The following is a 23531-nucleotide window of genomic DNA, read 5'->3' on the forward strand; positions in this document are numbered from 1 at the left end:
CTTAACAGAGAAACAAGGGACTTAACAGATGTTATGACTCAAATGGACTTAATAGATATCTGCAGAACATTCCATCCTAACAAAAAAAGAATATACCTTCTTCTCAGCACCCTATGGAACCTTCTCTAAAATCAACCGCATACTCAGCCACAAAGCAAATCGCAATACAAAAAAATTGGAATAACCTCCTGTGTTCTATCAGACCACCATTGTTTAAAGTTAGATTTCAACAACAACAAAAACTACAGAAAGCCCACAATCTCATGGAAACTGAATAATGCTCAGCTGTATCACCAATTGGTCAAGGAAGAAATAAAGAAAGAAATTAAAGACTTCCTAGAGATCAATGAAAATGAATATACCACATACCCAACTTATGGGACACTATGAAAGCAGTGCTAAGAGGAAAATTCATAGCTCTAAATGCCCACATAAAGAAGTTGGAGAAATCTCACACTAGTGACTAAAGAGCACACCTGAAATCCTTAGAACAAAAAGAAGCCAAGTCACCCAGGAGGAATAGATGCCAGGAAATAATCAAATTGAGAGCCAAGATCAATCAAATAGAAACAAAGAGAACAATACAAAGAATCAATAAAACAAAGAGTTGGTTCTTCAAGAAAATCAACAAGATAGACAAGCCCTTATCCAAACTAACCAAAAGGCAGAGAGAGAGAGAGCATCCAAATTTGCAAAATCGAAATGAAAATGGAGACATAACAACTAGCCTTGAAGAAATCCAGAGAACCATCAGGTCATACTTCAAAAACCTGTACTCCACAAAACTGGAAAATCTAAAAGAAATGGATAATTTTCTGAATAGGTACCACATACCTAAGTTAAATCAAGACCAGATAAACTATTTAAATAGACCAATAACCCCTAAGGAAATAGAAACAGTCATTAAAAGTGTCCCAAACAAAAAAATCCCAGGTCCAGATGGTTTCAACGCAGAATTCTACCAGATGTTCAAAGAAGAGATAATACCAATGCTCTTTAAATTGTTCCACAAAATAGAAACAGAAGGAATGTTACCAAGCTCCTTCTATGAGGCTACAATTACCCTGATTCCCAAGCCAAACAAAGATTCAACAAAGAAAGAGAACTACAGACCAATCTCCCTCATGAACATTGATGCAAAAATACTCAATGAAATATTGGCAAACAGACACCAAGAACACATCAAAACAATTATCCACCATGATCAAGTAGGCTTCATCCCAGGGATGCAAGGGTGGTTCAACATACAAACGTCTGTCAATGTAATAAATCATATAAACAAACTGAAAGAAAGAAACCACATTATCATCTCAATAGATGCTGAAAAGGCCTTTGAAAAAATCCAACACCCCATCATGATAAAGGTCTTGGAGAGATTAGGAATACAAGGAACATACCTAAACATAATAAAGGCAATTTACAGCAAGCCAACAGCCAATCTCAAAGTAAATGGAGAAAAACTCAAAGTGATTCCACTAAAATCAGGAACAAGGCAAGGCTTTCTGCTCTCCCTATACTTATTCAATATAGTACTTGAAGTTCTAGCCAGAGCAATAAGACAACTTAAGGAAATCAAGGGGATACAATTTGGAAAAGAAGAAGTCAAGCTTTCACTATTTGCAGATGACATGATAGTATACATAAGTGACCCCGGAAATTCAACCAAGGAACTCATACAGCTTATTAACACCTTCATCAATGTAGCTGGATACAAGATTAACTCAAAAAAAATCAGTAACCCTTCTATATGCAAATGACAAACAGGGTGATAAAGAAATCAGAGATACATCACCCTTTACAACAGTCACAAATGATATAAAATACCTTGGGCTAACTCTAACTAAACAAGTGAAGGACCTGTATGACAAGAACTTTAAGTCCCTGAAGAAATAAATTGAAGAAAATGTCAGAAAATGGAAAGATCTCCCATGCTCATGGATAGGTAGGATTAACAGAGTAAATCCTATGTAAAAATGGCAATCTTACCAAAAGCAATCTCCAGATTCAATGCAATCCCCATCAAAATCCCAACACAATTCTTCACAGACCTGCAAAGAATAATACTCAACTTCATATGGAAAAACAAAAAACCCAGGATAGCCAAAAGAATCCTGTACAATTAAACAACCTCTGGAGGTATCACGATCCCTGACTTCAAGCTCTACTATAGAGCTATAGTAATAAAAACAGCTTGGTACTAGCATAAAAACTGACATCTGGACCAATGGAACCGAACTCAAGACCCTGACATTAATCAGCACACCTATGAACATACATATGACTTTTGACAAAGAAGCCAAAACTATACAATGGAAAAAAGAAAGCATCTTCAACAAATGATGCTGGCATAACTGGATGTCAACATGTAGAAGACTGCAAATAGATCCATATCTGTCATCGTGCACAAAACTTAAGTCCAAGTGGATCAAAGACCTCAACATAAATGCAGCTACTCTGAACCTGCTACAAGAGAATGTAGGAAGTAGTCTTGAACGCATTGGCATAGGAGATCACTTCCTAAATATAACACTAGTAGCACAGACACTGAGAGAAACAATTAATCAATGGGACCTCTTGAAACTGAGAAGCTCTTGTAGGGCAAAGAATGTGGTCAACAAGGCAAAGCGACAGCCTACAGAATGGGAAAAGTTCTTCACCAACCCCACATCTGACAGAGGGCTGATATTCAGAACATATAAAGAACTCAAGAAATTAGACATCAAAATACCCAACAGTCCAATTAAAAAATGGGCTATAGAACTAAACAGAGAATTCTCAACAGAAGAATCACAAATGGCTGAAAGACATTTAAAGAAATGTTCAACATCCTTAATCATCAGAGAAATGCAAATCAAAATGACTCTGACATACCACCTGTTAGAATGGCTAAGATCAAAAACACTGAAGACAGCTTATGTTGGAGAGGATGTGGAACAAGGGGAACACTCCTCCATTGTTGGTGGGAATGCAAACTTGTACAGCCACTTTGGAAATCAATATGGTGCTTTCTTAGAAAATTGGGAATCAACCTACCTCAAGACCCAGCTATACCATTCTTGGGCATGTACCCAAGGAATGCTCAATCATACCACAAGGACACATGCTCAACTATGTTCATAGCAGCATTATTTATAATAGCCAGAACCTGGAAATAACCTAGATGTCCTTCAACTGAAGAACGGTTAAAGAAAATGTGGTACATATACACAATGGAGTACTACTTAGCAGATAAAAACAATGACATCATGAGGTTTGCAGGCAAATGGATGGAACTAGAAAATACAATCCTGAGTGAGGTAACCCAGACTCAGAAAGACAAACATGGTCTGTACCCACTCATAAGTGGATACTAGATGTAAAGCAAAGGATAACCAGACTGCAAGTCACAACTCCAGGGAGGCTACCTAGTAAAGAGGCCCCTAAGAAAGACACAGAGATTGCCCAATGACAGAGAAATGGATGAGATCTACATGAGCAAACTGGAGGTGAGGGGGTTGGTAATGGAGGGCAAGCGTGGGGGAAAGAGAGCTTAGGGGAGTGAGAGGTTCCAGCTGGATCAGGAACAGAGTGGGAGAACAAGGAAAGAGATACCATGATAAATGAAGACCCCATGGGAATAGGAAGAAGCAGAGTGCTAGAGAGGTCCCCAGAAATCCACAAAGATACCTCCACTATAGACTACTGGCAATGGTCAAGAGAGTGCCTGAGCTGACCTACTCTGGTGATCAGATGGCCGAATACCCTAACTGTCATGATAGAACTCTCATCCAGTGACTGATGGAAGAAGATGCAGAGATCCACGACCAAGCCCTAGGTGGAGCTCCAGGAGTCCAATTGGTGAGAGAGAAGAGGGATTATATGAGCAAGAGATATCGAGACCATGACTGGAAAAAGCACAAGGACAAATAGCCAAACTAGTAGAAGTACATGAACTCTGACCTGGACCAGGCCCTCTGGATAAGTGAGACAGTTGATTAGCTTGAACTGTTTAGGAGGCCCCCAGGCAGTGGTACCTGGACTTGTCCTTGTTGAATGAGCTGGCTTTTTTGAACCTAGGGCCTGTGCTGAGACACTTTGCTCAGCCTTGGTGTAGGGAGGAGGGGACTGCACCTGCCTCAACTGAATCTACCAGGCTGGTCTAACTCCCCAGGGGAGACCTTGCCTTGGAGGAGGTGGGAATGGGGGGTGGGTTGGGAGGGAAGGCTGTGGGATGGGAGGAGGGAGGACAGGGGAATCCATGGCTGATATGTAAAATTAAATTAATTATAAAATAAATTTAAGAAAAACACAAAAGACAAACAAACAAAAAGAATGAAAACCCAGTGCAGGTTGACTTCATCAACCTGAATCAGACTTCAGGGAGTCTAATGCCAGGCAGTTCATTGTCAGCATATTTAAAACAATACAGTTTGGGGAAAAGGTTTCTAGGCAACAATCAGTTTAATTCTAGGTGTGCAATAAAGCTTAAGGTGTGACTACATAGAGATTCCTTTACACATTACATATGTCCATGATGTTGATTTTATAGCTAAAAGACCTAGAAACCACTGTGCTCTCTGACTGATAGAATAGAGTTCAGCAGGCTATAAAGTACATGCGACATCTGCCCTAAGGATGGATAATGGTCTAGGGAAGAAAGAGTCTGGAATAACCATTCCAGGGAATTAGGGTGAGGTCTGTCCCTGATCTAAAAAGGTCACTAGATTCTTAACAACTTCACTCTCAGCTTTCTGGATGGAAAAAAAGTGTTTGATTTTGTCTCCTCTATTGAGGAGTCACCCCTGTGTGATTAACATTCCTGATTCTCTTAGTGCTTCTCTGTGAATGCCAGTGCCCCCAACAAGTTTCAAGCATTTTCATCACTGGGAAGAAATATGTTTTTACAGGCTATACTCCCTGTCATATATATTTTCCATATTTGTGAGCATAAATGTATATTTATCTACAACAGACCTTGACATTTGCTGGTGTCAGCAGTACATCTGGGATTTTCCATTCTTATTTACACAGTCCTATAATACATGAAATCCATAAGGCAGAGTACTTGAGAGTTGGAACCTCCAACTGTAGGGTACCACTGCATAAGCCAGATATCTTGGGCAATTTGTTTAAACCCAAAGGGACAGGGATGCAGGTTCTCTATCTAAAAACAGGGACAATGGCAGCCATATCTACTTTGTACAGTGTGAAGATCATGTGAGTCTATGAGAACTACCACAAAGGCTTGTAGTAAAGACCACTAAGGGCTGTTATATTTTAAATTTCATTGAAAGTAATGGTCTTGATGTACTTTTTTGATTTCATAAACACTTTGACAAGTGGCTGTAAACCTAAAGTACAAAGGTGAGTAAATGGGGCAGACGGTGGGTGTTTTGCATGGAGAATTATTATACGATTTTCCCCAGGGAGATGTAAACTAAGGTCTATTCACTACAGACAAGGAATTGATGACTGGTCAAAGAAACCATCCCATCCAAGTCTGGCTTGGGAAATCAATGACTTTCTTTGGAATCACTTACAGAAGTATGGGTGATTCAGAGGCAGTTGCATTACCCAAAGCCCACCCTAGTATGACTGATGACCTCCAAAAGATGTATTCATGGAGGTACCCGCCCAACTTGCAGGCAACTCTGCTGAAGTATCTCTTGTCCCCCAGCAATTGCTTATTCATTTAACTACCTTAGGCCATTTGGTAAGGGAACTGGTGAGTTTTATAATTTTCTGAGATTCCTGAATCTTTTAGCCTCTGTCTTCTCTTCCAGAGGCAATGTTTCAATTCAGAGGAAGCATAATCAAGAAGCTTATTATTGATCAGTGTAGAGCTACATAGAAACAAGGGTAGACTGAGGACATAAGGGCAGAGACACACTATGGACCAAGCAAGAGGCAATAGACAATACCACTCCATGAGAGCAGAGTATATACAGTTGAGAGGAGGAAGGAACTGTACATACAGAATCAGAGCCACTCAGAGAGCCCGTTCCAGTACAGCTCCTTTGCCTATGCAATGGGACCAAGGCTCTGCCATCTCTCTCTCTCTCTCTCTCTCTCTCTCTCTCTCTCTCTCTCTCTCTCTCTCTCTCTCTCTCTCTCTCTCCCTCTCCCTCTCCCTCTCCCTCTCCCTCTCCCTCTCCCTCTCCCTCTCCCTCTCCCTCTCCCTCTCCCTCTCCCTCTCTCTCTTTGCATGAAGCTTGTAAGCATTCAAAGAACCCTATCTTTCCTGTCATTCCCACTGAGAGAAACTCAAGTAGGGGACATTAGCATTCTCTGAGATGGAAATAGAATGGGATAGATACCTAATACCCAAAAGACATTTTGTTTGTTTGTTTGTTTTTATTTTTAGTAATTTTAGAGTTCTCATCTTGGCTTCATTCCTCAGCAGGCCCTTGGAACTGGCAGTCATCATTCACAAGTGATAACATTCCTCAAAGGCTTAAGAGTCTGGACTTTCCATAGATGAAGTGGAATAATCTTCAGAGATTAAAGTAGCATATGTGACCAAACTTTAGAAAATATCTTCAGTCTGAATTCAAGTTGCTAATTAGGTACTTGCTTAGAAAGTTAGAGTCTTCCAGAAGCATCCTGTGGGAGGGGAGTATAGAGAATATAAGTGAGTAGAGAGGGGGCTGACATGTAAGAGCTGATAATTAATCTTCTCTGAAGCTTAATCACATCCTAAGTATTTAAATGTTGATATGCATTTCAAGTTGGTCTTTTCAGGGGCCTTGCTATGGCAGAATGAAGCCCAGCCTGAAGCCAGGTGGAACAAACATGATGCATGATGTCAACAAGGAGCATTTGCCTAAGTTAGCTCTTTTATGTGGATTCTGTAGCACTTTCAATCTAGAGCTGGAGCCTTTTAGATGGTCTAGAGGCCATGACACTGGCCTTGCAGTGCATCCTGACCCTGCAGCACCCTTTCCAGTGAAGAAAACTTCCACATCTCCACCAAGAGGTCTTGTCTGACATTTTGTTGGCACCTGCTCATTATTTACCCTGAGTAGTTCAAACTAAAACGCATCGCAGCAAACAAACAAACACAGCAGAGACTGAATGCTTACTATAGACCTGGTCTTTTCTATTTTTTTCCTGACATCACTTCATGTATCACTCACAAAAGTCCTACAAACTATAATGCTTTATCACATTCTATTTGAGGGGTGGACACACAGAGCTGATGAGAGTCTCCTGAGGTCAAGTAGTGCTGACCTGGTGAGTATAGGCCATCAGTCCTAGGTTGTCTGACTCTGTATCTTCCAATCTTAGAGGCCTAGTGTTAGAGTACAGGGAGGCATCATACTCTAGCTCTTCTCTAGATGGGCTTTGACGTCCTGTCCAGTTCTCTTTTATGTGAGGATTCCTGCTGTTTGGGGTGCCCATGGGGGAAGGCTGATGATTATCTCTGGAGTTGGCAGTATCACACCATGGCATAATCCTAATCTAGTTTGGTGAAGCAAAGTCTTACCCTTTTGACAATCATACAAACAAAATGGCCTCCAAATTGGTGGCTTTCAAGGGGGTTAGAAGTGAAGCAAACAAACAGTCCTAGAATGAGTTCTGGAAAACTGAGCTTGGGAAAAAGGTAGAAAACCTCTATGGATAATGTTTTAGAGCTAAATATTGTAAACCTCACAAGGCGCATGAGTTGCCAGGCTCCTTCCCTGAGGACCTCCACCCACCAGGTTTTACCCACAGAAGACTCTAACTGCCCTATGGCTGGACCCAGCCCTAGTCCTACAGAGTAAAAAAACCAAAGCTCAGGATTTGAATCCCACCAATCCCTGGGCTTACCCCAACCCTATATTTAAAATCCCACCAATCCCCACCCTGGAAATCTCTACCCTGGAAGGCAAGAAACATTATATAAACTCTGTCTTCTACTCAGTTCTCTGCCATTTCTCTTCTGAGTAGAGGCAGCCACCCTCCTGGGTTCTTCACTCTCAATAAATCTCTGTGAGAAGTCTGCTGTGCAGTGTAACTTTGTGGTATTCCTTGGCTTCTAACTGCCAAGGAATGCCTTTCCCTTCAGAGCTGTAACACTTTGGGGAAACCTTCCTCTGCCAGAGAAGATATGTACACTTCCATTGGGGGAGCCTTTCCCCTCAGAGCTGTAACACACACAAATATACAGCTTAAAGTGCTCTTTCTGTAACCAAGAACAAGACAGTGATACTCATTGTCATGATTTCTATTAAATGCAGGACTAGAAGTTCTACCCAGAACAACTAGTCAGGGACATAGAATAAAAGTGAAATTCATTTAAATTGTCACTGTTATCAGGACACACCACAGACAGACAGACAGACAGACACACACACACACACACAGAGAGAGAGAGAGAGAGAGAGAGAGAGAGAGAGAGAGAGAGAGCTCTAGAACTTCACAGACATATTGATGGAAATGATAATTTTTAAAATTGAAGAAATAGACTATAAAAATATAATCAAAACAAAAGATAGGCTGTTCCAAGTGTCCTCTAAGATGGTCTACCAGGCATGCCCAGCAAACGTAGCTATGAATGGAGCCAAACACAACATTGTAAGCTGACAATATTATGAGGTTTTTATGGGTGATTTTTTTCTTTACAACTTGATTATGCAGTTCTCAAGCATGAACTTTGTAGATGATGACATAGTATTTCAATATCAGAAGACCAAACATGTTCTGAGACCTACAAAATCCTATTTTATCTATCAATTTATCACTCATTAATTTAGCATTGCTTTTTTCTTTATTATTTTGTAATTTCATACAATCATAGTATGGAATATGATGCTATCTGCCCCTAATTTATTCCCCCAACTTCCCCCATTTTCCTCAGCATGCCTCCTTTCAATTTTATCTCTCTCTTCCTCATTCCTTCTCTTCCTCCCTCTCTTCCTCTCTCTCTCCTCTTCCCCCTCTCATTAATAACCCACTAAGTAAGTCCAGTTAGTGCTACCCTTATGTACATGGGTATGGGCCCATCCATAGGAGCATGGTAATTCTATGCTCTTAATTCTTGCTACATCAGCAAGTATCCACTTCCAGAAGTTACTGAGTGGGGCTGAAAATCATCCACCCATTGATGCTGGAGTTTTGGCTGGCATGATATTGTATAGGTCTTATATGTTACAGCTGCTGTGAGTTCATGAGTATGTTAGAGTAGTCATGTGGAAAAGGCAGCATTTCCCAGCACTGCCCCGATAACCTTTGAGTTTTGTATTCCTTCTGTTTCCTCTTCTGCAATGTTCCCTGTATCGAGGTGGTAGTGGGATTAACATACATGTCTCATTTAGATCTGGGCACTCTATTTCCTAGTCTCAGCACTTTGGGTAGTTATGTATCTCTCCATTGACTACTGTCTTCTGAGAAAAGAAGCTTCTCTGACCCAAGTCTGTGTCTGTAAGTTGTCTTACTCTATGTGCTGGGTCTTACACAGTCTCTGGCATCTTACAGAAGGATGTATTTGTGGTGAGTACATATTGTTTGCCTGAAGAAAGCATCATCGTGTTTCTTCTGGATCATCTTCCTGGAGCTACACAGACACAGTGGCTAGCTCCCAGACAAATTTTTGTCTGAAAATTTAATGTCATTTTTTTTAAAAACAGTTTAGTAATATTCCATTGTATAAATGTACCACATTTTCTTATCCATTCTTCTGTTGAGGTACATCTACTTTGAGTATGATATATATTCATTTTCATTGAATTCTAGATAGTCTTTAATTTCTTTATTTCTGTATTGACCCATTTACCATTTAATAGAGAATTATTCAGTTTCCATGTGTTTGTAAGCTTTCTGTTGTAGATATCCATCCTTAATCCATGCTGCTCTGATAGGATGCAGGGAGATATTACTTTTTTTTTCTTTATTAAATTTTCGGGATGAAGACTGAGAGGCTTCCAGTCTAAGGAAACAAAATCAGCTGAGAAACTGGCGAGGATGTCTTCCAAGTGACCAGCCTCTCCGTATGGGGAGACAGATGGAGAGGTAGCCATGGTGACAGGCAGACAGAAAGTGGAAGAGGAGGAGAGCGAGGGGCTCCCAGCCTTCCACCATCCCTTACATGAAGTCGATGGCAATAAAGTTATGTCTTCATTGGCCCCGTACAACTCATCTACCTCACCTCAGAAGGCAGAAGAAAGTAGGCGACAGAGCGGCGAATCCGTATCGAGCACAGCCCTGGGGACTCCGGAGCGGCGCAAGGGCAGCTTAGCAGATGTGGTGGACACCTTAAAGCAGAGGAAGATGGAAGAACTAATTAAGAATGAGCCGGAAGATACCCCCAGTATTGAAAAGCTACTCTCAAAGGACTGGAAAGACAAGCTCCTGGCAATGGGATCAGGGAACTTTGGAAAAATAAAAGGGACTCCAGAGAGCCTTGCTGAGAAGGAACGGCAGCTCATGGGGATGATCAACCAGCTGACCAGTCTTCCAGAGCAATTCCTGGCTGCCAATGATGAGCAGAAGAAACTGGCTTCATCTCAGATAAAGAAACAGCGCCAGCAGATGGAGCTGGCCAAGCAGCAGCAGGAACAGATCGCGAGGCAGCAGCAGCAGCTTCTGCAGCAACAACACAAAATCAACTTGCTTCAACAACAGATCCAGGTTCAAGGTCAGCTGCCGCCACTGATGATCCCCGTGTTCCCTCCTGACCAGCGGACCCTTGCTGTAGCTGCGCAACAAGGATTCCTCCTTCCTCCTGGTTTCCGCTACAAGGCTGGGTGTAGTGACCCTTACCCTGTTAAGCTGATCCCAACCACCATGGCAGCTGCTGCTGCAGTGACACCAGGCTTAGGCCCACTCCAGCTGCAGGATGAAGTGGCCCAGCCACTGAACCTATCAGCTAAACCCAATACCTCTGATGGCAAATCACCCACATCACCCACCTCTCCCCACATGCCAGCTCTGAGAATAAACAGTGAGGTGGGCCCCCTCAAAGCCTCTGCCCCAGCAAGAGTTAGCACAATAGGTTATTTAAATGACCATGATGCTGTCACCAAGGTAATCCAAGAAGCTCGCCAGATGTAGGAGCAGCTCAGGCAGGCGCAGCAGGCGCTGGACGGGAAGGTGGCTGTAGTGAACAGCATAGGTCTCAACAACTGCCGGACAGACAAGAAAAAAACAACACTGGAGAGTCTGACTCAGCAGCTGGCAGTTAAACCGAACGAAGAAAGGAAATTTATCCATGGCACGATGGATTTCAATATGAGTGGAGACTCCGACGGAAGCGCCGAAGTTTCAGAGTCAAGAATTTACAGGGAATCTCGGGGACGTGGCAGCAACGAGCCCCATATAAAGCGTCCGATGAATGCCTTCATGGTGTGGGCGAAAGATGAACGGAGGAAAATCCTTCAGGCTTTTCCTGACACGCACAATTCCAACATCAGCAAGTTATTGGGATCTCGCTGGAAAGCTATGACCAACCTAAAGAAACAGCCATATTACGAAGAGCAGGCCCGCCTCAGCAAACAGCACCTGGAGAAGTACCCAGATTATAAGTACAAGCCCAGGCCGAAGTGCACCTGCCTGGTGGATGGCAAGAAGCTGCGCATCGGGGAGTACAAGGCCATCATGCGGAACCGGAGGCAGGAAATGCGACAGTACTTCAATGTCGGGCAACAAGCACAGATTCCCATTGCAACTGCCAGAGCTGTGTACCCTGGAGCCATCGCCATGGCAGGAATGCCATCCCCTCACCTGCCCCCAGAGCACTCAAGTGTGTCCAGCAGCCCAGAGCCTGGATTGCCCGTGATTCAGAGCACTTACGGTGTGAAGGGAGAGGAGCCTCATATCAAAGAGGAAATCCAAGCTGAGGACATCAACGGAGAGATTTACGGATGAGTATGATGAGGAAGAAGATGACCCAATGTAGATTATGGGAGTGACAGCAAAAGCCATATTGCAGGACAAGCCAACTGATAAGGGCCAACAGACTGCGGTGAGCTGAGGACTTAAAGAAGGCCTAGCTGGTCCGTCCTTGCCAGTGGCCAAACACATTAACTTTCTCATACACTGACTGTTATTTTAACTGTTAGTCTTAAATAGTTGGGACATCAGCTGATGTATCCAGTCTTCTATCATATCTTCAACATCTGAGATTCTGTCTTTCATCTATTATGTTTTGTTGATGAACCTTGCCTCTGTAGCTCCTGTTCAAATTTCTAAATTTTTTCTTTCCAGAATTCCCTCAGTTTCATTTTTTCTTTATTGCTTCTATTTCCATTTTCAGGTCATGAACAGCATTATTTGTTTCCTTCAACTGTTGGTGTTTTCTTGGCTTTCTTCAAGGAATTTATTCACTTCCTCTATAAGGACATCTATCATCTTCACATAGTTGGTTTTAAAATCTTTTTCTTGTCCTTTAGTTGTGTTGGAATATTCAGGGCCTGTTGTAGTCAGATAGGTAGGCTCTAGTGGAGACATATTGCCATGGCTAGTATTGATTATGTTCTTACACTGGAGACTAGGCCATCTGGGTTTGGGATGATTATAGGTCTAGCAGCTGGTTTCTAGATTTATCTTTGTTGAGTGGATGCTTTGTTTTCTGGGTTTTGTTTCCTTTTTGGATTTTTAGAGGGTGTGGTGGCTGTATGTTGCCTGTTTTCCTGGCCTGCTCAGGAAATGCCTAATACTGCTGGAGGTTAGGTAATGTGAAGCATTGGAGAAAGCAGGTTTGGGGATGGGAGGAAAGGGAGAAACAATATATACAAAGTTGGTGATTAGATGGGGTGATGTGTGAGTGTGTGAGTGGATCTCAGGGAGAAGTAGGAAAGTTGTGTGTCTGTATTCACACTACTTGTTGCCCTGGGAGGAGCTGCTCTTGGGTTAGCAGGGAGTGCCTGCTGCAGTTGGGGTCTGGGACAAAGCAACAAGTTGGGGGATGGTCTGTGGGGATCCATAGGAGATGTAGGGAGGGACAAGGGAAGGCTGCAGCTGGTGTTCCATTGCAGTTCTAGCACTAGGGACAAGACTAGGGGATTGGATCAGGGGAACAGAGAAAATTAAGTTGTTAATATATACATAGATGCATTGTATAATGCTGGTCTCTGAGTACCACAGGGCATAAAAATATTAACTCTTTTTATGCAGAGAATTTGATATTAACTCCAATGCTTCATTTCTTTAACAATCCATTCACAGAAACCTGACAAGATTTTTACAGCCTTCCACTCCTTACCAACTTAATTCAAATACATGAAAGATTATTTTGTCCTTTCTCATGTTGTACTTCTAGGCCTCTTTTAAATAGATTTTTCCCTGTGATTTTAAATAAATTATTCTTATGGTAAAATATTTGGAAAAAAATCAGAAAACCATGAAGAAGAAAATAATCTCTCAAATCTTAACTCTCTGAAAAGCTGACTTTCAACCGTTTCAGGAAGATGACAATAGGTGTGTATATGTGTATTGGGGATCGATTGCGTACACTAGGCAAGAACTGTATTACTAAGTTATTACTAATATTCCTGCCCCAATATTTAGAACATCAACCACTACAGTTTTCATGCCCATTACTTTGAAAAGACAATCCTGTGTGCTCAACATTCCTGGTTTCTCTGGAGATCTATTGGTACAAGGACATTTGTGCTGTGCTTTCGAAAACTTTTCCTAACTAGTATCTTATAACTTCTCATATCCAATCATCAATATTTTTCCCTTTCTCCCTCCTTCCCTTCCTCTTTCTCTTTCTTGTTTTTTAAGGAAATCCCTCATTATTGAGGCATACTTCTTCTGTTTCTTTTTGTGTTTTTGTGAGAATAGTGTTAAATTCTTTTTTTTAGTTTTTTTTTTAAATTAAGAGATTTTCTATTCATTTTACATACCAACCACAGACTCCCCTGTCTTCCCTCCTCCCGCCCCCCAGCATTTCCCCTAACCCATCCCCCTTTCCTACCTCCTCCAAGGCAAGGTCTCCCATGGGGAGTCAGCAGAGCCTAGTACATTCAGTTGAGGAAGGTCCAAGCCCCTCCTCCCTGAACCAAGGCTGCACAAAGTATCTCACTATAGGCACTAGGTTCCAAAAAGCCGCCTCATGTACTAGGAACAGGTCCCGATCCCATTGCCTGGGGCCCCCTGAACAGTTCAAGCTAAACAACTGTCTCACTTATCCAGAGAGTCTAGTCCAGTACCATGGGGGCTCCTCAGCTATTGGTCCACAGTTCATGTGTTTCCACTAGTTTGGCTAGTTGTCTTTGTACTTTTTCCAATCATGGGCTCGCTATCTCTTGCTCATAGAATTCCTCCTCTCATTGATCGGACTCCTAGAGCTCTGCCTGGGACCCGGCTGTGGATTTTTGCATCTGATTCCTTCAGTCACTGGATGAGGGTTCTATGATGACAGTTAGGGTATTCAGCCATCTGATTACCGGAGTTGGCCAGCATAGGCACCCTCTTAACTATTGCCAGTAGTCTATGGTGCAGTCATCCTTGTGGATTCCTGGGAACCTTCCTAGCATTCTGCTTCTTCCTATTCTCATGGTGTCTTCATTTATCATGGTATCTCTTTCCTTGCTCTCCTACTCTGTTCCCATTTCAGCTCGAACCTCCCACTCTTCTAAGCTCTCATCCTCTGTCCCTTGCCCCCCATTACCTTACCTCAGCCCCGGCTTGCTCGTGTAGATCTCATCCATTTCTCCATCATTGGGCAATCCATGCGCCCTTGAAAATAGTGTTTAATTCTAATATTGCTGTTCTTATCCATCTTCTAGAACTGGATCTTTATATCTGTTGACTGCAAGTCTCCATTTCTCTCATCTTGAGACCCTGGTAACCATGATTCTACATTCTGCTTTTATAAGCTGAGCTGCTCTGAATATCTCATACCAGTGGGAGTCCTGTAATTGTCCTCTTACAACTGATTTATTTTCCTATGCATTACATCTTCAAGATTCATCCATCTTGCTGCATATTACAAGATGACCTTCTTTTACAAGCTAACTAGTATTCATTTTGCCTTTATCCATTCATCCTTCAGTAGACTTTTAGGTTGCTTTTATATCTTAGTTATTATTTGGATATACAGTTACCTCTTTGAGACCCTGGTTTCAATTGATTGACTGATTTTCATAACCCCTTTAGTGTCTTTCATTCCCATCAGTGGTATACAGTGCCCTGATTTCCCTACAATTTCATCAACACTTAGCACCTGCTTCATTGTCTGTTGGTTTCTGTTAGGATAGTGTTCATCCTAACAACTGTTTGGTGACACCAGATAGATCTGATTTGCATTTCTCCAGAGGTCAGTGATATTGAATATTTCTGTTTGATCACTTGTAAATGTTTAGAGAAATACTTGCTATTGAGTTACAGGTGTTTTTCCCCTACATTTCTTGGGAATTAACCCCTCAGATACATATATATATATGTGTGTGTGTGTGTGTGTGTGTGTGTGTGTGTATGTGTGTGTACATATATATACATATATGTGTGTACATATATATACATATATGTGTACATATATATACATATATATGTACAAATATATCCTCCCTTTCCATAGGCTGCCTTTTCCTCTGTTGTTTTACACTTTGCTAGCAGAAGCATTTTAATTTGGTAACATGGCACTTATTTCTTTTGCTTTTAGTGTCATGAATTTGAAGGATAGTGGGGAGAAGTATATGGGAGGGTTTGGAGGGAAGAAAGGAAATGGAGAAACGTTGTAATTACAATCTCAAAAACAATCAAGCAAGCAAACAAAGAAATCATTGCCAAGATAAGTTATGGTTCCCTTATGTTTTCTTTTAGGGGTTTTGAAGTCTCAGGTTTTGTGTTAAGGTCTTTAGTCTATTTGGAGTTGTATTTTTTAAGGATAGTTGAAGGAGAAGGTCCTCGTTAAGGCTTTTGCATGTGGGTGTCTGGTTTTCTCCACAGCATCTGTTGAATGCATATATTTTTCTATTGCATATTCTTAGCATTTTTGTCAAAGACCTGCTGACTATATGTATGGGTTTCTATTGTGTTTAAAGGGTCATATATCTATCCTTATGGTCATACCTCATAGTAAGGTGGGATTTATCTTAGAAGTACAACTGTGGTTCAACACACAAATATCAATTAAAATGATATTTCACATTAGCAGAATGGAGGATTAATCATATGCTTATTTTAATAGATGCAAAAATTTGGTTAAATTCAAGATACTTTCATGATAAAAACTCTTAACTAAGAGTAGAAAAGAACTGTTAAAAACGTATTTGAAAAACCCAAGGTTAATATGTTCCACAGCAAACAACTGGAAGGTTTTTTCCTAAGACGGGTTGTCCTTTCTATAGAATAATACTGGAAAGGCTAGACAGAGAACCAGGCAAGTATTAGAAATAAGGGACAGTGAAACAGGAAATAAAAAAATAAATATATCTGTTTGCAAATGGCATGCTCTTATATGTAGAAAACTCTAAAGAACACACATATCTGTTAAAAATAATAGCCAAATTTTTCAAAGCCATACAATATAAAAATAAACATCAGAGAACTCACAATGAACTACCCAGGAAGGAAAAAAAGAAAACAATCCCACTTTTGATAGGATTAAAAAAATAAAATGCCAAGGAATAAATTAGTTAAAGCATTTCAAGACTCATACACAGAAACTGGAAAACACCAATGAAATTGTAGTTGGAAACAAATTGAAAGATGTCCCAGGTTTGTGGATCAAAAGATTTTTAATATTCAAATGTCCATACTACTCAAAGCAATGTGTACAATCAATGCAATACTTATCAAACAAAAATAGAAAACTATTTCCTTCTAAAATTAATATAGTATCTTAGGGTTTCTATTGCTGCAACAAAATACCATGCCTGAAGCAACTTAGGGAGGAAAGGGTATATTAGGCTTTATTTTCACAGCACTGCTGTTCATCATTGAAGGAAGTCAGGACAGGAACTCAAACAAGGCAGTAACCTGGAGGAGCAGGAGCTGATGCAGAGGCCATGGCGGGGGTGGGGGGTGGGGGGTGAAGGGGGTGGGGATTTTTTGCTGCTTACTGGCTTACTCCCATTTGCTTGCTCAGCCTGCTTTCTTACAGACTCCAGGACCACCAGCCCAGGGATGGCACCACTCATAATGGCCTGGGCCCTTCCTACTTCAATCATTAATTAAGAAAATCCCTTTTTGTACAACCAGATTTTTAAGGAGGCATTTTTTAAATTGAATTTCCCTCCTTCCAGACAACTCTAGCTTGTGTTGACATAAAGCTATCTAGCACACATGGAACCACAAAGAATACCACGTGGCCAAAACAAACTAAAGAAAAAAGACAAAGCTGAAGAAAGCCATGCTTCCTATTATGTCACAAAGCTCTAACAATTAAGACATTCCCTATTTTAATCTTATATTCTTAGAGTTAGGACAGACATGATCTGAAAAATAGATGCCTTGACCAGTTGTGGGTCTCTATGTGGGTCAGCTATGTATTGCAAAAAAGATTTCATGAGGGCTGAGAGATTTACTAATCTATATGTATAATAAGAAGTCATTAGGAGTTGGTTAATGTTATGCTCCATTAGCAGAATAATAGCAATATATTCTCCCCTAGGGCCTATGATATCTGTGTGGCCACTGGCTCTTGACTCAAGTAACTGCCAGGTGTGGGTTCCATCTGTGGAGTAGGTCTTCAATCCGGTCAGAAAGTGGTTTACTTTCTCTCAGGACCTTTGTGTCACTATTGCATTGTAGTCACGTCTTTCCAGAGAGGTAGGTTACTGTTGTAGCTCACAGGGTTCACAGCCAGGGAAACTGGTGATTGCTTTTTCCTCTGGTAGTGTGTATAGAACCTTCCAGTACTGTATCAGGGGCTATTACATCACTAACGTAATCCACCTAAATATGCTACACAGTAATATAGGGGGGCTTTTAAATCTAGATATACTTCAGTTTAGGTAAAAATATATTTGGAGATGAATGTTATTAATTATGAATGTTTTTTATTCATGAATATTTAAAACATGGCCTTGAACCAAACACATTCATCTTCCCTCATTGCAAAATTTGCTCTTATCTTTCAGTACTGAACAGTTCCATCAAGGAATGAATCCTTTTAGCCTAAGCAGGTATGTTTTTATAATCATACTCACTACTTAATAGATTCAAAATGGTTACTGAGGCCCCAGGTACCACATCTAAGTCCAAGGAACAAAAGGGGGTGGGGTAGCTCCTGCAATCTGTCCCTTTAATTAGCACCTCTCCACCCTGGCCACATCTCCTCAGAGGTGCAGCCTCTTCAACTGTTTCCCTCTCTCAGCCTCAGTATTTTACCTAACTCTCTTCTCAGACTGCTCAAATAGGCCTGGGACAAGAAGGTATAATTTGAAATGATCTTCCACCAACAGAACAGAGTTCTACACTCTGGACTTTGCCCATACTCTAGGGGTCTGCTGGTGATGTTCCAGAGTCCTTCCATTTCTGTCCTACAGTGAAAATGGTGTCCTTTCCCCCAACATGGTGGCAGAGGGATGAAACACACACACACACACACACACACACACACACACACACACACACACACACACACACACACAGGAGGATATCTTCCTGGGATGTCCTTGCATTTCCCTCTCAGTCTGCTACATTGAATGAAGATCTAGGGGGCTCAGACTGCCCTGGACGCCCCCAAGGTTATGCTTTCCCTTCCAGTATCCTCAGTCCTCTGTGGGATATGCACTCTGCCATTTGCTTTTCATCTTAGCAGCTCATTCTGGGTTAATGGTAAAAATGCCATCGGAGAGCCTGCTTGCTACTTTGCCTCTCTGACCTAATTAGATATTATATAAGTTAATAAAATGTGCAACTAAAAGAAAATAGAGCAGTATCGTCATAAAACCAAGTTAAATTAGTTGGAAAAATCAAAAGACCAAGTTATTTAAAAGGGATGGTCAAAGCCTGGGAGTGTGTTTTAGTGTTATAGCTCCTGTTGACCATGGGCAAAGCCCTGTGTTCTCTCCTAGCACTGAAGCAAAAGCTCTCAGTGTTCAATCAGATGTCTGTGACTTATACTAAGTGGTTGGGAGACAAGAGGAAAAGAGGAGAATGAAACTTTCCTTAGATGGCACCACACGTAGCTGCATTCTCATCTCATTTGAAAAGATTTGAAAGTAGGGCTGAAAAATAGAGACTTTTAGTTTTATGCATGTAGATGGGATGTAGGTATCCAATTTGCAGGCAAACTAATAGGCTGTAATGTGTTAGTTGAAATAAAATCTTAAAAGTATACACTTCTTTTCCAGAGACTTCTCGTTAACCATCTTTTCCCCTCAATGTCTAACCATCCTGGGTAAATGTAGCTTTATTCAGCTGACAATACTGACTGCCAGGCCACAGGTGCCTTCCCTACCATCTCCCAGCAGTGCAGGGTTCTGAGTAGACCAGTCTTTATCACAAAGCTCCTTCCTTCCTGCTCTGGGCCCCTCCTTCCCACATTGTCATTCCTCTGTAGAACTTAGCAGGTTCCTAAGCTTCTTTTGTATTTTGGGATTCCCAATCTGTCTCTGTGGCTGAGCAAAGGGAGATGGGAAGCCCAGTTCAGTGAGATGAGTGGAGGAAAGATTTGAACATCTGCCCTGGGTTCCCACTTAGCCCTGTATCCTGCTGTTTGTCAACCATAGCCTGGAGCATTGAGAAACATTTTGCTCTGTGTGGTTGATATCGCACAACATCTTCCTTGAGGCTTCCTAACAAATTCTGCTTGTCATATCTTAATTTTTTATTTTTTAAGAATTTCATACATGAATACTATATTTACATCATTTTACACCTTCCTCTTTCCCCTCCAGCTCCTCCTGTATACCCCTACCCTCTGTCAAATTCAAGACCTCTTCTTTAACACATATTCATATGTGTATACATAAGTAATATATATAAACATTATATATGTATATATTAGTAAGTACATACATACTGAGTCTAGTTAATGTTGGTCTTGTGTACACGTGTTTAGTGCTAACTGCTTGGTATTTCCAACCTTTTGTGGATTTTATCCCTAGAGAGACTGGTAGCTTTTCACCTTGGGTGGGACATATTGAGACTTCCCCCACTCATATTAAGAGGACTACTGGATTTGTCATTATGCACATCTTATTTAGGACATTAAAAAAATCCCATAATGTTGCCTGCACACCTTCCTTCCCTGCATAGAAATTTCTTATGAGATTTGAATGTGTCTTACACAGAGATGATTTTTGAGTCTTTGGATATTATTACCTAAGCAATGGGAACAGGGAGACAGATTGGCTCTATTACCTACCTACTGAATCACCACTTATTATCTATCAATATAACCTTTCATTCATCCTTCCATCCACTTGCTGTAAAATGATATGCTTGGCATATAGTGAATGTTTAAAAATACATGTTGTTATGATCAGCACTGTAATTCATCTGATAACTTGATCCAATCTGTAATAAGCTTTTGTTCTTTAGATAATCTCAACTTCTAAAATCTTCTTTCACTTTAATTTATTTTTTCCGAGTCTAATCCCTAATTTCAGGCCTGTTCTCATTTTTAATTTCTATAAATTACCATTTCTTCTAACTTTAAGAGAGTTCTGTTCCTTTGCCCTGCACCAAATTCAGGGAGACTTGTGATAAATGTGCTAACCTTCTCACCTTCTTCCATTCATTTGTTCTATAGTCTAACAAGAGGCTTATGAGAGAAACTCTACTTTAAAATCCTTAAAACACAGAAAGTCAACCCCTTTACCTACGGCAAGTACTAACAGTGACATCTACTTGAGGTACATAAAGGACCATGCTTGAACACTGTAAGAGGGATCATTAACAATAGGAATTTGAAGCTAACATCTACTCCATCATTCTAGATTCTCTGATAGCCCAGAATCTCCAGCTCCTGGTTCACCAAGGCTGTGTTTCCCATTTGTTTCTCAGCTGGAACTATTTTGTCCTGCCACAGTCCCTTTTTTTGTCAGGTTTGTGAGCTTCATAGATCAGAGCTGCCCTGTGTCTCAGGTTTGTATGACATCTGCTGCCAGAATCAACCTTCACAAATCTAAAGGATATTGGGGGTTCTCCAGATTCCTGGGAGCAAGAAGCACCAGTAATAAACTTTAAACTATCAAAGACATTATGGGTAGAGGGGCCAAAGGGTCACTATGTCCTGTGCATGGTGCAGCACCAATGACTTAGGCTGGCTGATAGTTCTTGTATACTCTGGTCCTTCCCACTGGTCCATGTTTGGTTCTCATTTCTCTTCAGTCTCTCACCTCACATCTCTTATACATTGATTCACATTTTGGTAGTGATTAATTACTCTTACAGCTCTTTCCAGCCTTGCTGTCTCTTGCTGTCAGGTCTCTCCTTTGTCCACAATTCTAGCTTCCCTCCTGCCACATGTTTTCAGCCCATTCTCAGTCCCCTTGGTTTGAAAACTCTGATTTACCCTTTGTCTCAGTTTAAACTTTTGTTCGAAAGCTTCCTCTAGTTCCCAAAGACTGACATGCCTACCTACCTAGATGTCCTGGTTTGTTCAAAGCAGCTTCCACAACATCCCCTAGTCATTCATTGTCATCACTTATTGGTCTCTCATGTTAATAATTTCCATGAAATTAGAAACCACCTTAACTGCTGCAGGCCACAGAAATATAAAGCAAGAATGTAGGTGACCATAGGAAAAGCTAATACCTGGAAGAAGCAGGACTCTTACAGAGGAAAAAGCCAAGCTTCAATGACTCTTGATGATATTAGTATATATATAGCTGGTTCCTGCAATGATTTTCTTGTGTGTTATTTCCCAACTGATGCTTTTCCTAAGAACTTCTAAACAGTATGGATTAATCATCCCTTGGGCATATACAACTAAGGTATTTGGATACAGTCATTCAGGTAAGGCTTCCTTCTTCCAGGCTCTCTGCTTCATCTTTTTAGCATTAGAATTCAGATGTGTGCCTTCTGATATTATCTCCTTCAGCAAGCATATAAAGCCAGGGCCAGCTTTGGACAAAAGCATCCAAGGACAGACAGAATAAGCTCTCCAGACCACCTGCTAGGTAAGTATCCCTAGGGAGATACCGCCTAGGCCAGGTGGATGTTAGGTACATAGCTTTGCTTCTTGTGCAAATTAAGCTCAAACCACCCTTTCTCTGTCAACCCAAGTGGTACCCTCAAGCAACTTACTGAGGACAAAAGGGTTTTTACATACCAGGTACATCAAACTATGAGGCAGGTTTCCTAGCTCTAAGCAGACTTAACCCACCTGAACAGAAAGTAGCAGGGCAGAGGATTGTTGATGGTAGGGTATGGAGTAGGCACGAGGATGGAGATAAGTGTGGTGATAATTTACTTGTGCTGAAATGTGGTGATATTTCATTTGTGCTTTAATAGATAAAGTTTGCCTGGAGAACAGAGGAATAGCAAGCCATTTTAAATAAACAAGGAATTCAGGCAGTGGTAGCACATGCCCTTAATCCTATCACTTAGCAGGCAGAATCTCTGTATGTTCAAGAACACACTAGGAAACAGAGCCAAGTGTGGTGACACACGCTTTAATCCCAGTACCAACCATAGAGACCTAGAGGTCTGTACAAACAGACAGAAAGTGACAGAGCTGTGTAGGAAGAGGAAGTGAGGTAGTTGGGCTAAGAGAGCCAATGAGAGGGCAAAACAGCAAGGCAATAAAGGCATGGGTAGACAGGAAGTAACGTGTAGTGAGCACATACCCCAGTTACGGAGGAGGAATAATCACTCTTGATTCAGACTTGGTATAACACTCATTTATTCACACAGTAAGATTACAAGCAAGCCGGGCGGTGGTGGCGCACGCCTTTAATCCCAGCACTCGGGAGGCAGAGCCAGGCGGATCTCTGTGAGTTCAAGGCCAGCCTGGGCTACCAAGTAAGTTCCAGGAAAGGCGCAAAACTACACAGAGAAACCCTGTCTCGAAAAACCAAAAAAAAAAAAAAAAAAAAAAAAAAGATTACAAGCAATATTTATCCCATCTTCCAAATGGAAGAGGGAGTAACTCTCTGGGTGTACAGGTCCCGGACTCACCATGTCTGTTCTTCTGGATCTTGGGTCAGCCTGCCTCAGGTCAGCCACATCTGCACTGGGGACAGGATCTCACGTCTCTGGCAGAGGAGAGTTGTCTCATGAGAGGACCTGACGAGCTCTGTTGGTTGGGTCTGAGGCTTCATCTTTTATATTCTTTTCTGGCTAGGTTTCTAGTCTTATCCCTACTTCCACACATAGCTCATAGCTTATCACTACTCCATTTGTAGTTTACTTACGTCATTCTATTGCTTATCACTCCTGACCAGAGTTGTTCACCCTAGGCCTTACATGTTCCTTACATAATGCATGTTTGGAAGCTACAGAGCTGGTGAGGTAAGATTGGCTGGTGGCTTCCCTATTTCCCTGATCTCTCTAAGGCTTTCACCCCTATATTTGGCTCCATGTGTGAGACCAAAATGAGCCATCTTAGAAATAAGACCCTAAAACTACGGCCTAAGATTTCTCCTTTTAGGAATAGGTCATTAGTTACTGAAACCAGTCAGTTCAGATTCCAGAAACCAGGAAGTGTAAAAGTACAGAGTCACAAG

The 23531-nt window shown here is 41.4% G+C and overlaps 1 protein-coding gene across 1 annotated transcript; it reads left to right on the plus strand.

Moving 5' to 3' along the window:
- Positions 1–9978: 9978 nt before the first annotated feature.
- Positions 9979–11844, plus strand: LOC131910751 (transcription factor SOX-5-like). Its single transcript, XM_059262638.1, has 2 exons — positions 9979–10945; positions 11096–11844. The coding sequence occupies exons 1-2, from the start codon at positions 9979–9981 to the stop codon at positions 11824–11826; spliced, it is 1698 nt and encodes a 565-aa protein (XP_059118621.1). The 3' UTR covers positions 11827–11844.
- The last annotated feature ends 11687 nt before the right edge of the window (positions 11845–23531 follow it).

Source organism: Peromyscus eremicus, chromosome 5, assembly GCF_949786415.1.
Source record: "Peromyscus eremicus chromosome 5, PerEre_H2_v1, whole genome shotgun sequence".
NCBI classification, from domain to species: Eukaryota; Metazoa; Chordata; class Mammalia; order Rodentia; family Cricetidae; genus Peromyscus; species Peromyscus eremicus.

Coding starts and splice junctions, on each gene's coding strand:
- LOC131910751 (XM_059262638.1), top strand. CDS start 9,979: ATGGTGACAGGCAGACAGAAAGTGGAAGAGGAGGAGAGCGAGGGGCTC. Junction 10,946..11,095: donor CTCTGCCCCAGCAAGAGTTA/GCACAATAGGTT, acceptor ACTGCCGGACAG/ACAAGAAAAAAACAACACTG.